The sequence below is a fragment of the Schistocerca nitens genome, chromosome 6 (genome assembly GCF_023898315.1).
Source record: "Schistocerca nitens isolate TAMUIC-IGC-003100 chromosome 6, iqSchNite1.1, whole genome shotgun sequence".
Classification (NCBI taxonomy): Eukaryota; Metazoa; Arthropoda; class Insecta; order Orthoptera; family Acrididae; genus Schistocerca; species Schistocerca nitens.
In genome coordinates, this window is record NC_064619.1 from 197,013,275 (window position 1) to 197,027,803 (window position 14,529).

Consider the following 14,529-nt stretch of genomic DNA (forward strand, 5'->3'; position numbering starts at 1 on the left):
AGCACGCTTCTCTGTTCAATCCAAATTCCCATTCACGCTTCAGCCCACTTGACACTCCCCTTAAACTTGAATAGCATTCCAGTTGTACTGGAATAGCACCTCGGCATCGAGTGAAACGGAGAGATCATGCCTCAAACCAAGGCATAAATGTTTTTTTTTAATCAAATGAAACTGTATGCTTCCAGAGACCTTTTCGAGTTTCAAATATCTATGATGCATATATGTAGACCGAAGCGATTACTTGTGAAGTCTTATTAGTGGCAGTAATCTCAATTAGGACTTAGAAGCCACAGACTTCGGAATTTTAATACCGAGCGCGGTGGCGCAGTGGTTAGCACACTGGACTCGCATTCTGGAGGACGACGGTTCAATCCCGTCTCCGGCCATCCTGATTTAGGTCTTCCGTGATTTCCCTAAATCGCTTCAGGCAAATGCCGGGATGGTTACTTTGAAAGGGCACGGCCGATTTCCTTCCCCATCCTTCCCTCGCCCGAGCATGCGCTCCGTCTCTAATGACCTCGTTGTCGACGGGACGTTAAACACTAATCTCCTCCTCCTCCACTTCGGAATTTTAAGTCCAACGCTTGTCGAACAGCAGCCACGTCGGAGAACAGCTGCAGAAGCTGGCCACCAGACTGCATCCTCTTGCAGACGCCCAATCTGCTAAGAGGTGGCGCGCGCGGCGCCGCACGTGAGAAACAATACACGGCGCAGGTGGTCGAGAGCGGCGGTCAGCGGCGCGGAATTGGATTAAAACAACAGGAAGCAGAGGAGCTGCCTGCCGGCTTCGGAAAAGAGGCGGCGGAGCGCAGGAGTAGCGAGCAGTAATTTTTGGCTGGATGGGTGTGCGGCGGCTGCGGCGGCCACGACAGCGCGCTTATTAGAAGTGATGGCCAGGAGGCACACGGAGCAGCCTGTAACCTACGGCTGCGTGCTAAGTGTATTAGGCGGCTGTGGTTTGCCACTCTGCGGGATTGTGGCAGCGGTTGCTCGGTACCGCTATATAAAGACGCCGGCCGCGCCGCCGGGCACGTCCAGAAGACGCCGCGCTGCCGCCGCGGACGGCGCGCTCCGTACTGCTGGTTGCCGAAGCGGAAGGGGCTATCGTGAACCTCGCGGTCCGCGGGTGGTCGTGTAAGGACCTGAGCCTCGTCACGCCTCCAGTGTTAGACATCGTTCAGTGCTCGAAGTGCCAACCAGTTCCGGAGTGCATTAGTACCGATTGCTGAACAAGCATTCGTCCTCGTATCAGGTCAGTAGTGCGAATGGCGACAACAAGTTACACACGATACAGCAAGTGCTCCCGTTTGCCCCGCTCAACCCTTCAGTTGGGAACGGACTGAAAACCGTACCTAACCATGACCGCAGTCACACCACACAAGTTCCGATGTGGTGCTGTGGTGCTGTATCACCTATCAGAAGTCTGGAAATACTTGTGGGAGAATCTAGTTCAAGATACACCTTCCGATGTAGATCAGTGCCCCGTGTTCTAACTACCGCAACGTCGCAGTGCCGATTACGGAAGTGTTCGATCCGGTGGTTTTACGTCACTAGTGCTAATCCAGATGACAGCTTCCACCGGATACAGTAAGTGCGACAGTTTGCCCAACACAAGTGGGAATGGATTGAGAATTGTACATAACCACGGCCTCGTCTACGAAGATCGTCTGCACCTCTCTGTTGTATCAACCGTCAGTGTCAGCAGGTAGTCGTGGGTGGATCTAGTCCAAGAAACGCATTCCTGCATCGGCCACTGCTCCAACTCCCAAATTCCAGCTGGTGCAGTACGGATTACTGAAGTGTCCGTTCCGATGTTATCACGTCACTTATGCTAATCCAGGCGACAGTTTGCACCGAATGCAGTAACTGCGTCCGTTTCCCCACCGCTCCAACTAGGGATGGATTCAGAACTGGACCTAATCATACCACGGAAGTTCTTCTATGAATATCATCAGCCTGGCAGTGTTGTGTCAACTATTAGTGTTTGCAGATAGTTATGGCTGGATCTAGCACAAGACAGGCCTCCCGGCATCGGTCAGTGCTCCAGTTTCCAATTCTAGCTAGTACCGCAACATCGCAGTACATATTATTGAAGTGTCCTTTCCGGTGTGATCACCGCACGAATGCTAATCCATATGACACGCTGCACCCCATACTGAAGTGCGTCCGTTTGCAGAACGTTCCAACGGGGAATGTACTGTAAAATGGACCTGATCACGACCAGTCAACCCAAAGAGGCCCTTCCACTATGAACGTTTGCGCCGCAGTGGTGTTATATTAGTAGTCTGTCCACTGATAGTCATGGGAGGCTTAATTCATCTCACATATTCCGTCTCAGATCTCAGTCAGTGGTCGAAAGTTTCAACCAGTTCCGCGACGTACTAGTACCGCTTCTTGAAGAAGTGTTCGCTCGCGTGTTATCAAGTCAATACTGATAATCGTGACGAGTTATACTGGACGTATCAAATGCTGTGATTTGTCTCGCTCAACGCTCCAGGTGGGGATGGATTGAAAACTTAACCTAATCATGACTTCGACCAAATCATAGAGGCTCCTCTACGAATAACATGTTCGCTGCTGTGTGGTGGTCTCAACTGTGGGTGTGTGGATGACCATGGAAGACCTAATCCTGACGACGCCATCTGTCTCAGACATCGGTCAATGGTTACAGTCGTATCCAGTTCTCCGTGTCGGCACGTCAATAGTGCTAACACGGCGACGGGTTACACTGAACGCAGCAATCGCCTCCGTTTCCTCGACGATCGGAGTGAGTATTGATTGCAAACGGGACCCATTCATGACCTCAGTTAGACCACGGAGGCTCTTCTGTGAAGAAAAGTATTCGCTGCTTACTGGTTGTGTCAACTGTTTGTCCGTGAGAAGTCGTGGAGAGATGTAACCCTGGTCACGCCTTGTGTGTCAAACATCCATCATTGATCGAAGTGTTTACTAATTTCACGACATGTTAGTACCGATTATCGAAGATCTGTTAGTCTCACGTGGTCACGTAAATAGTGGTAATTGTGGAGACGGATTTCACTGCGCACAAAGAGGGCTTCTGTTTTCCCCACTCGACACTCCAGGACGGCGTAGATTTAGAGCTGCACCTATTAATGATAACTCCTTCCATTAAGGAATCAAAGCATTTCAGAAGGCATGAGACAGCGGAATAGGCTGAAATTGCTTCTGTAACTTAGCGGAAGCCATTACAGAAAACCACAGTCTGCTGTACTGGCGATCGTTACTTGGATCATAGCATTCTTTTATTTCGTATTGCTTGCCACTGCACAGATTTGACTGTGTAGCAGTTTTCAGGTCTATAGTAGAACACTTCAAACGGAAATATTTGAATCACAGTCAAAACTTTTATTGACTTGTACTAGCGCGTTAAAGATGAACTTAAAAATAACGAAGCAGTGGAAACTGTGCTGTAGTGAAGAATAGAAAATAAAATTGTACTCTCTCCATTTAACGACAGCCGCTGTGGCAGATTATTGCCATTCAGTAAAATTGTTTTGGCTGTGGACACCGCTGCTCTCCACAATGAGAAAGGACTGAGCGCTGTAGCTATGAATTGTTTGTGCATCGACACGATCAGCTGGTCGGAAGCTTCACCGATGGAGTGTGTATGCAGAAAGAATGTATTGATACGCCACTTTCTAAATCAAATGATCGTTAACCGTGAGCAATAAATGTGTCAGTGATGTCCAAGAGGCGTACCACAGTACAACCGTAAGCCGTCTTCATCGAAGCCATGAAGTATGTTGAAACGTTCTAGGTAATTGTACCGAATTTATTAAATATCGTTGTAGTAGGGCTCTTCTTCTCTTCGCCGTCCTTTACATAACAAATGTCAAGAGAAAGAAATACTGATGGAAGGTTCCTGCACTAGCTGGAATTACGGAAAGTTGTTAATGAAAATGAAGAGATTTTAAATTCACTTTGTATTATATATAACAACGTCAAAAATAACTGTAATGCCATTTCTTTTATCAATTAGGTTTCTATTTACTTTCTAACTGGTGCATCAAGTTAAAAGAATGGAAAATAGGTAGAGTGTTAAGTACATTAAGACGAGAATTTACTAGTTTTTCAGAGTTCGTTATAAACACTTAATTAATAATAACATTCCAGTATCATTATTGTGGTCTACTGAACAACAGCTGATCAAATCTGTTCGACTTAGCAACCATTTTAAACGCCATCTACGCATTAAGGTGTGTAATTAATTATAGATTTGTCTATTTTTATCTGCGAGAAACCAGCAACTAACCTATAAACATTTAATCATCGCTTAGAATTGAGGAATACACGAGTACTGCATTTTTATCACTCAACGAATTGTGAAACACTTTCAGCAGATTAAGATTTTATAGCGTCGAATATATTCCCCTAATGTCGCTTTCTATGTTTGTGCTATATAGATATTTTAATCTTGAGAAAGTCATGATATATGTAAATTTACCACACATCGAAGAAAAACGTGAAATTGTGATCAAAAATATAAATATTTTAATACGTAACATTTTCTCTGCGCCTATTAGGTTGTATTCGTAATTTACCACACCGCATATGAATAATATCAAGATCTTTATTCCGTTGTGTTATTTTCATAAAACGTATCACAATCGAAGCGAATGAAGAAATAATAGAATTGCGTGGAAGTTTATAATTACTGTTCTATAGCTAGTTACTACGTAAATTCCAATATTGCTCAGTTCCTGAGAAGTGCTCCAGTAATCATCGCTTCATTCGAACGTTCGTAACTACATAAATCGTACAACCGTAACTTCTGTGCCAAAAGTTTGGCCTGAAAGAGAGAGATTCAGCGTAACAGATGTCACAATGGTCAAGAAGCGTTGGCTAGAAACGTTATTTACGGACTGATAACGAAGTGTAACGCTGGCGCATATAGACTGATGATACATGCCCATGCAATTTCGTCCGTATTCGAGACGATTAGGCTGTGCACGTGACTCTCTCTTCTCTGTCGTTGTCATCAATAAAACAAACATGTCACAGAAACGTTACACGAATTCAACACAGTCAACCACTTTCAAAACATGCACTTACGACAGAACACTCGTGTTTTACTAAGGAAAGTTTTCAACGTAGAGAGAACTTTTCCAATTAGGCAGCTGAAGCTCCCTTGTGGAGTTTCCCAGTCAAAAATATCGTATGCGTTTAGTTAGATGAAAGAGAATCCGAGATACACAATAGGAAGGAGACGAGATGCTAACCACCGAAACGTGTGTTTCTAGGAGCGTAGGTACTGCAGTGTGTCAGCGAGGTAGAGAATTCTCCAGTTCCAAAACGCAAATCATAAAATTATAAAATACGACGTAGACAGTAAGCTTCAGGAAACTGTAAAGACAGTTCCAGTCGATGTTCGTAACGACTTTGTTTCCCTAAATTTCTTTCATAAACAGCACATCTAAGCTATCACTGTTTACAACACAGCAGTATCGCTGTTTAAGCAAATTCCCAACGCAATTGCAGCTCATTGTTGTTATTATTAACCTACATTATAATCAGTTGCTTACATATTTGCTTGTCATACATCTTCTTGTTCAAGTTTGATTTCTTACTGCAAGATGTCTGTATCTAGGTTAACACAGCTTTTTAAACCTCTTATCATTTAGTATAAACGGTGTCTAAGCTGTATGCACAACGATATATAGTCGGTGATATAACAGCTTTGGCTTCAGTTGTGCGCATGAAATAATTAATATTGGTCACTGCGTACCTTAATTTTTAATTTAACGCTCTTAATATAATACGTTAACCGAACAGCAGTTCTCTACAGCGAGTAAAAATGTAAATCAGACAGTTTTATTAAAAATAAAATATACAAACCGAGTCTTGCACCGTATATTTAAAAAGGAAAAGTTATACAATTTATTTTCATTGTGATGTTTGGTTTGGCGTATTGTCGATTAATATTAGTTAAGAGCGAAGTTACAAATACGTATTTATTGATATTTTTCCTCTATGAGAGGCCCCGTCCCAACGAATGGAAATTTACAAATTTTTTATGTAATTGATCTGAAAAATCAAACGACATCAATACCGTACACTGTTGAACCTCTTCATTTATAATATTCCTTGAGTTTACTATCTTACCTAAGCAAAATATGAACTGAATTGCAAAAAAAACTTACTAATACTCGTATTTTGTCAGCAAAGGACTAGTCTCTTTTCTTAAGCCTGACGACAAGCTTTCTATCCCTAATAGGTTTTATATTTGCAACAAAGACATCTGTGTTACGAATTAAATGATTAGCGTGTTAACAGTCAATATCTTAAAGATATACTTACTGTCTCCCGCTCTGCTCAATGTGCGAAATCCAGTGAAAGCTTTCACAACTTGTACTCCTGCTTGAAGTTGTTATGGTTTTTGAAACAAAAATGAACCTACCTCAAGATACGTTGTTAAGTTGAGAAGGGGATCTGCTACGATTGTCAAGAAATATGCGCCAGTTATAACGGTAAGTATGAATTTCTAAAGTCTTTCGAAGCCTGATATATTTTCTAAGAATTTTAACAGAGCGCTTCGGACGTTTTGTTTTCATAAGTCTGGATCAGTCATGCGAAGTAGATTGGGATGGCATAGGCACTTTGTGACATCATAAGAGCGTTTCATGCTTAAATACCGAAATTTTTCATCCTAATGTTGTGATCGCAATACAGTGAAAGGCATCGGAGATTACAACTGTGGAACCAGTAATCTGCAGGGTAAACTACTGGTGGCGGTATTTGCCTTATAACCTTCGTATGTAATTTTTCGCGGTATGTCCATGGTTGTTTCTTTATCTATGGCGGGTTAAAGCATAAATTTAATAGAAACGTTGAAATATTGGGTACGACCTTTGCTTTCAGTTATTACGACCATACATTTTGACATACATAAATCGTCAACAAAAATGCTGTGGTATAAAACAAAAACGAATATTATTTCATTCATTTCATCTGACCCTGAAAATACTAATTGTAATATTTTGGACAATACTCGACTGCTCCTCAAGAAATTTAGTGTGATTTCGAACACAAACGAAAATCATTTGATTTGTGTTAACTGACAGAAAATATTGATGTAACATATTTGATTATATTCGACTGCTCGTCAAAAAATATGGCTTGGTGCCAGCCACAAAGAATATCATTTAATTCATTCAACTGACAACGAAAATATTACTGCAGCATTTTTTACTACACTTGAGTGTAGTTATTTGGAATGCTGTTTTCCTTTCACCACACGATTGGTTAACGTTTTCGTACAGAAATCATTTTGTTATTATTTTGTGCATTACTCTGTGCGGTTGTCAGAAGGGCAGTGTCGGTATAGAAATCGTCTTTCATAAAAAGACTGAAATTATTTCTAACAATAAAAAAAATCAGAAAGGACTGATTTGATCTGATATAGTGAATTTAATCCTGCAGCTAGTTCTAGTAGGAGCACATTATCGGTTACTTTTGGCAATATGTTCATTACAGCTGTTAATGCGAAAAAATGTTTTTAATGAAATGGTTTCATCATATATTTTAGCATAGGATGACGTAATTGAGTTAAAGCTTCTCACTGTGAAATGTGTATGGCGCCAAAGCTGCGCGGTGCGGAGAAACTACATTGTTTCTGTTTTATTGTTATCAGCTGAGCGTCTGCTTCCATATGGTATATATAAAACTGACAAACGTTGAATAGCTAAAGTCTGATTGACGTGTCATAATCTGCTTCCCCGTTACTTAGGAAGCAGAAGCGCTTGTGTACGAGAGAGATACGTATTATGAAGCTGGTTGCTGTATAACAATAGTGCGGAGTAATAATTTAATATAGAAATCAATTTCAATCTTAGTTTTACGAATTCTCCAACTTACAGCATCATTAACTGTTAAAGAAAGTAAGTTTTTTTCCTATTTTTCGCGTGTCTAGCTGCAACTTGAGTACTTTCGAGATTGACTTTACCGTTAGTATGTTTATGTCAGTGCGATCATAGGATGTATACGTGTTGCTTCCTGAATGGTAGTGAATAAATTCTGCTTTGAAAAATGTAAATGTTTTTCTTGTTGCAATAGAATTATATGCATGGTATTTGACCATTGCAGTAGGCAGATTTCTTTTCTTAGCAAGTAATTTTCGTTCTTCTCACATGCTCTGTCTCTCGGTTACTATTCTTTTCTAAATATTTCAATTATCCTTTTCTTATTTAATAATATACTTAAAGTTTCATCTAAATATATTAATAATCATAAATTCCCTTTTTATATGGAGCACATGACGTGTTTTAAGTATCTGGATGACAAGCTGTAAATAGCAAACAGTTTTAACAAATATTCGCCGTAATCTAAAAAGAGTTTCTTGCTTACGTCCTTGATTTTGTAGGAAGTTGCGAAAGCTTATTTCTCGCATGTCTATGATGATAGCCGTGGGTTCTTTTATTGTCATAATACACTAGAGACATTCTACAGCCGTGATCTTTGTTAACAGTCACTAACTGTTAAATACGTGCGATAAAGGAAACAGAACGAGAAATCTGGGAATACGAATACGAAGTGACAGCAACATAATATCACGCTCTTTAAGGGCTTTCTTTATGTACACAGAGTTTTCCGTTTCCGTTGATAGTCGGTACCGTGAGCTATCAGGATAGCTTTTATCAGTGTTCAGGGTGTGTAGTTATCTGTCGTACAATAACGTAATGCTGTATCTTTCGTCATTTTTGCCGTATTCTCGTCACTTATGTTTCACTTCAATATTAGAATTACAGTGGCCCGATTCTCACGGCCAGAGTCTATGTATGTCTAAGCGTGTTATGTAACTGCTTTATCAAAATCAAATGCTCCTACATAGATGTTCAAGTTAGTGGCGAATGAACTGTAAACAATTCAAGAAAGAGAGTGCGTAGAGTTGATCGTGGAGCCTGAGACGTGAAACATTTGACTAGCTTCATACATGTGCCACAATAAATATTTTAGAAAAGTGCCCGAAGGTTGTCGGGACATTTTTAGCGACCAACAACAGATGTTAGCCACTCACTGAATGTAAAATACTATGACATAGTAGTTGTTTCAATAGCACAAATGAAACAAATAAAGCAATGACCGGTTCTTTATATGTGGGATTACATTTTACTGTTGTAGCAGCCCACATGTAGTACCGTACTCCAATCACAGAATTAATCCTCCAAAGGCTCCTAGTTAAAGACATTGGCATCCGAGCATAATAGTTAGCATATGACCCAAATTAGTAATATAGTGACACATGAATCAAACAAAGTGGCAGGTAATAAAAAGTCTGCCCTATGAACTGTATTTAATTTAGGCATGTCATTTAGGCGAAACCTCTGAGCTCTTAGGTCATCTCATTTATTCCATTTTTTTTTCTTCACAACCGCACTACTGCTGGGATCTTCTCCATCAATGAGTGTTGTTCAAATGGCTGAATGCTATTTGAAGATGAATGTGTTGCAAGGATGATACCATCAGTAGGACAGAGAAACTGACTGGTCAAAACGAGGAATGAGTAGCTGCATAACCCAGGTTTTATTTATTGTGACAACGGCCGAGACTGCTCCCGGCCTTCTATATGTTCACTTCTCCCTGCTGTGGTTACTTTTTAATGATTACGTGTCTTTCTCATTCCTCATGGTATTTGTTGTGTGAATACTCAGAAATTTTACACCTGATCTCATGACGAATCTCTTGCCCTTTCTTGAACAACTCAGTGGCTGTTTTCATTCACGGACGCAACGTTCGTGTAGAATATCAAGTGGAGCTTTGATCTTCCATAGAAGCAACCGAGGAAGAAACGACTCACTAAAGAGTCCTAATTTAGTGTGGGCATACAAGTTTAAGTAACAAAAACAAACAGTTTCAGCTGAGAAAGGTGGATAAGTATCTAATAAACTTCCGTATCAAGCACAGATAACCATTGTCAGCCAATAGGAGGAAAAAATCAATCACATCTAAGTTGCACCGACAATATTTCGGAAGCTGTTCAGGTATATTTTAAAAGTAGTTTGCTGCAAAGGGCCCACGTTACCCACTATCTCGTTAAAGAGCAATTAAATTTCATTTAGTTTCTTGTCTTGGCGGCGGAAAGCGCTGTGTGTTTTGTCCGGAAACAAACTTTTTCCACATACTCAAGATATTTATTATTTTCAACCTCACTGCTCATTTCATTATTCGTCCACAAACTTGCATGTAGAGCTATCCGGTTCTGTATCTTTTTTTTCGGCAGTGTTAGTTGTACGCTATCAGTGATATGCAGGAAAATGGATAGGTTTATTTGCGAAGAATTGGCCGACATTTACCTTGTTTGTGGGTTCACTGAACGCAATGGAAGACGCTACGGTGAGCTGTAAGGTATTTTCACAAGAAAAAGGTAACAGGGTAACAAACAAAATAAATCGTTTTTATATTATTACTACGTTGCCAGTTACAAGAGACCGTGGATATTTATATCAAAATATTCAGGAAATACCCTGAAATTTGTCAGTGAAGTTTGGGTTCTTCCTGCATATGCTCATCTTTCCCTGACGTTTCCTTTCTTTTTTTTTACTTTAAGTAGACCTCTGCATCTAATATATGTTTTTTTTTCACCCACGGATGTTAGGCCCGTAATTTCTGAATGATTTAACTGTTGCCTCTGTTCATGGGCGCTGAGCTCATGGAGAATATCTAGTTGCATGAAGCTGGAATTTTCCAAAGACGCATCCGAGGAGGAAAAACTCACTATGGACTTCTATTATAGGCACGAAACACAAGTTCGGGTAGTAAAAATGTCAGTTGAAAAAGACGGCTAATTATTAGTTGAAGCCACGAGTTAATATGAACAGTCTCAGTCATTAAAAATTTCCGTAACAGTTTTCAGAGGACTACAGCGCAATCAGCAGATGGGTTGAGTCTTTTAGTGTACTCTCAATACACTTTAACTGACATAAATCCGTCTCACGAAACGGGTTTAATTATCCGACAGGCGTAGTGAAAAGTGACAAGTTACAACAGTTTGTAGCTTCAGTTGCTGTTCGTAACTGTCACAATCAAGCTTCTCCTAAACCGACGGATACCTACACGAGAAACATCCACACCAAGCACAAATAAAGTTTCACACACCCAATGAATAAAGATTTAACCTTAAGTAATATAATTTTTTCTGTCTCGATCGCAAAGTCTATTAAAAGATGTTCGGTTTCAACGCCTTAAGCACCATAATCGGACATAAAATGCTTGGCTAGGCGTAGAAGGTCAATGTAAAGAGATTGTCTTAAGCAACAGACTATGACTGCTGCTGATTTGTAGCATGTAAAATAGTCTTTCATATAACAAAAAGTAACCTTTTCCTTTATAACTGGTTTCGATGTCTAAGCTCTTTACCTGTGCTAAACTAGTAATAAAGAAATTTGAAAAACCAGTACACATGATAGCTACAGTCAAAAGTTGTAAAACATCATAAGACTATATGATAAAGGGTAGTGGGCCATAGTGTAGGGTCATCAGCATAGAGTATGCTCACGGTAATCCTACGCTACGGGGCACTTGTCTTTACCAAATAGTTTTACAACTTCTGACGCTAGCTATCATTGTTGCAAGATTTTTAAGTTTTTTTGTTGTTAGTTTAACAAGGCAGCACATAGATAATGATGACCGTACAGATCTAAACCGGTTATAACGTAAAAGATAATTTTTTATTGTCTGAGAGACTGCTTTAAATGCTACAAATCAGCAGTGATAGCACTGACATGTTATTTCTAGCAAAGCATTTTATATCCGATGACGGTGCTCGAGGCACTGAAAGCCGACATATGTTAATAAAGAGACATTGAGATCGAGACAGAAAAAAATTATGTTATTAACAGAATTTCAGTCACGAATTGCTCTTAGGTATTTGACCAGGTGGCGTCGTCGAACTGGAAGGGATATTTCGGTGAGGAGACTTGTCATCTTCAGACGGTCCTAATACTGTTTTCTGCTGGAGACGCGTGGAGGTGTCACGGAAGCACTATCGAGTGAATGAAGGGGGAGGGGGGAGGGGAAGAAGAGGAGGGGGAAGGGAGGGGGGTGCATAGGACTACACCTAGCGGAAGAGAGGATCATAATCAACTGAAGATGGTAACATGTCAGCTTGCCGAAATATCTTGGCGCGTGGACGCCGTAGCCCAGCTGAATACCCGAAAATATTTCAGAACTTCATATGAAAGGAAATCCTGAGGATGCAAGGCACTGCGATCGCTACACTCCAGTGACGATGTCTCCATTTCAAGATTCATGCGTACCAGTAAAGTGGTATATATCAGAGGTCGTTGGAAATTACTAATAAAATTAGTTGTCCTTTACGCTGTTGCTGTTGTCACCATTGAGCGACCATCCCTATGGGGTAGAGTAGAGTCGGTTCGAAGAGCTGAACAAGAAGGCAGGAAGAGAGAGCTTCGACGGGCGAGCAGGGCAGCACGGTACCTTCTAGCGCCTTGTTTCGGGCCAGAAGCGCGAGCAGGACGTCCGGTCCGGGTGGCGGCACGGCGACGGGCGCCATATCGGGAGGCGGTGGGTGCAGCGCCGGAGGCGGGCCCGGGGGCAGCGTCGGCAGCGCCAGGCCCGGGGGCGGCGGCGGCGGAGGCGGCGTCGGGGGCGGCACGCCCGGCGCGCGCGCCACGGGCACGGCCACGGGCACGACCGGCGGGTGGTGGTGCTGGTGCGGGTGCTGGTGGTGGTGGTGCAGGTGGTGGTGGTGATGGTGGTGCAGCGGCGGCGGCGGCTGCGGAGGCGGCGGCTGCGGCGGCTGCTGCTGCTGCTGCTGCAGGCCCACCGCCGCCGACATGGAGAGGTCGAGCAGGATGCCCGCCGGGGACAACGTGGCGGCGGCTGGCGGAGGCGACGGCGGAGGCGGCGGAGGCGGCGGGCGCTCACCGGCTGCGCATCGCGGCCGCACCGGCACGGCTGCGGACGGCGCTACTGGGGGCGGCCGCTCGTGGCGCGCGCCGGCCCGCGCTCCAATTTCCGTAAGTGCATCCGTGATTCGGGCGCGCGGACAATAAAAAGAGACCGGCCGGAGGACGGCTGCTCCTGCCGGCGCGCTGCCGGCTCGCACGCGCTCCGCTACGCTCCGCCACGACGCTACGCGACGCCGCGCGACGCTCTCTCCTCTCCTCTCCTCTCCTCTCTCCGCTACCTTCCCCCCTCTCCCTCTCCCTCTCCCTCTCTCTCTTCTCTTTCCGCTCTCCCCCCTCCCTCACTCTCACTCTACCCCTCCCCTCCCTCCCCACCCCGCCATGGCCACCCAGCCCTCTTCCGCCATTATTGACCATCAGTCTTGATTAGCAGCGAGATTGCGTCACGTGGTGTGTGACGTCACGGCGGCGCCTGCGCGCCGCTACTCGCAGCCCGCCAATCCCGACGCGGCGTCTCGGCGCCCGGCGTCGACGCGTTCGCTCCCATCCCCAACCTTCACCCTCCACCCTCCCCGCCCCCATTTCCACATCTGCACGACAAAATTCTTTGTGTCCTTCACTGGTGACTACTTTTGTCTCCCTGTCTTAGAAACTACGTGAGCGTCCACAAACGGACACTAGCTTAAGCTGAGGAAGAAGTTACTTTCGGCTTTTAGTGCTGTTTAAACTTGATATTTGTATTTTGAGAGCGTCTTTTAGAGTAACTTTCCGCAGGGTACGCTCCTAACAGCTGAGTCGGTCGCTCTCTCCTTTCCATTCACTGCCGACAACACCAGCGTCAGTGTGTGTCTCAACATAGGTCTGAACGAGTCGCTGTTTCCCCTCGGTATCTTTTCCCAAATGGAGGCCGTACTTCTTTGTGGCTGTAAATTTCTTCATACACGACGATTTCTTATGTAATCTGCCGCAAAAGATTAATTTAGCATTCAATATGTCAGACTACTTGCAGGAATGAATGAAAGGAAGGAGTATTAACGATGAACGTCCTGTCGATGGCTAGCTAGGTAATTGGAGACGGAAAAAAATGGAACATAACATTTTACCTGTTCTCCTCTCCTTCTTCAGTGTCGACTTGCCTGTTTCTCTCTGAAAGTACGCAAGAATCGCCAAACTGTCACTTGCTTAAGCAGAAGAGTCATTACTTACGGCTTTAGTGCTGTTCAAACTTCATATTTGTGTTCAGTGCACATTTCGCGTCTATGTTTCGTCAGTGTTCTCCAGGGCAACTTGTAACAGTGTGTGGTTCTAACAACCTAAGCGTTACTTTCAATAGTTCTCTCTCCTTTCCACTCACTGCTGACACTATTCGATTTCAGTTACAAATAGCTCTCCATGTCTACATGAATACTCTGCGATTTACAGGTAAGTGATTGGCACAGGCCAGATAGAACTATTTTCGGGACTATTTGTCGTCCGTTCCACTCTCAAATAGCAAGTTGGAAAATTGAACACATAAATCTCTCTCTGCTAGCTCTGATTTGGTTTATCACCATGATCATTTCTCCCTGTGTAGGTGAGAGACAAGAAAATATTTCGGCATTCGGTGAAGAAAGTTGGTGTTTGTAATTTTGTACAAATATCTCGC

At 43.1% G+C, this 14,529-nt stretch overlaps 1 protein-coding gene across 1 annotated transcript in view; it reads right to left on the bottom strand.

The window, feature by feature from the left end:
* The window catches only part of LOC126263281 (forkhead box protein G1-like), a 108,726-nt gene extending 95,912 nt beyond the window's left edge, over nucleotides 1–12,814 (bottom strand). Inside the window, exon 1 of the mRNA XM_049960367.1 lies at nucleotides 12,454–12,814. Coding sequence (XP_049816324.1) covers nucleotides 12,454–12,814 — 361 coding nt within the window. The remainder of the gene's footprint in view (nucleotides 1–12,453) is intronic.
* Nucleotides 12,815–14,529: the final 1,715 nt, after the last annotated feature.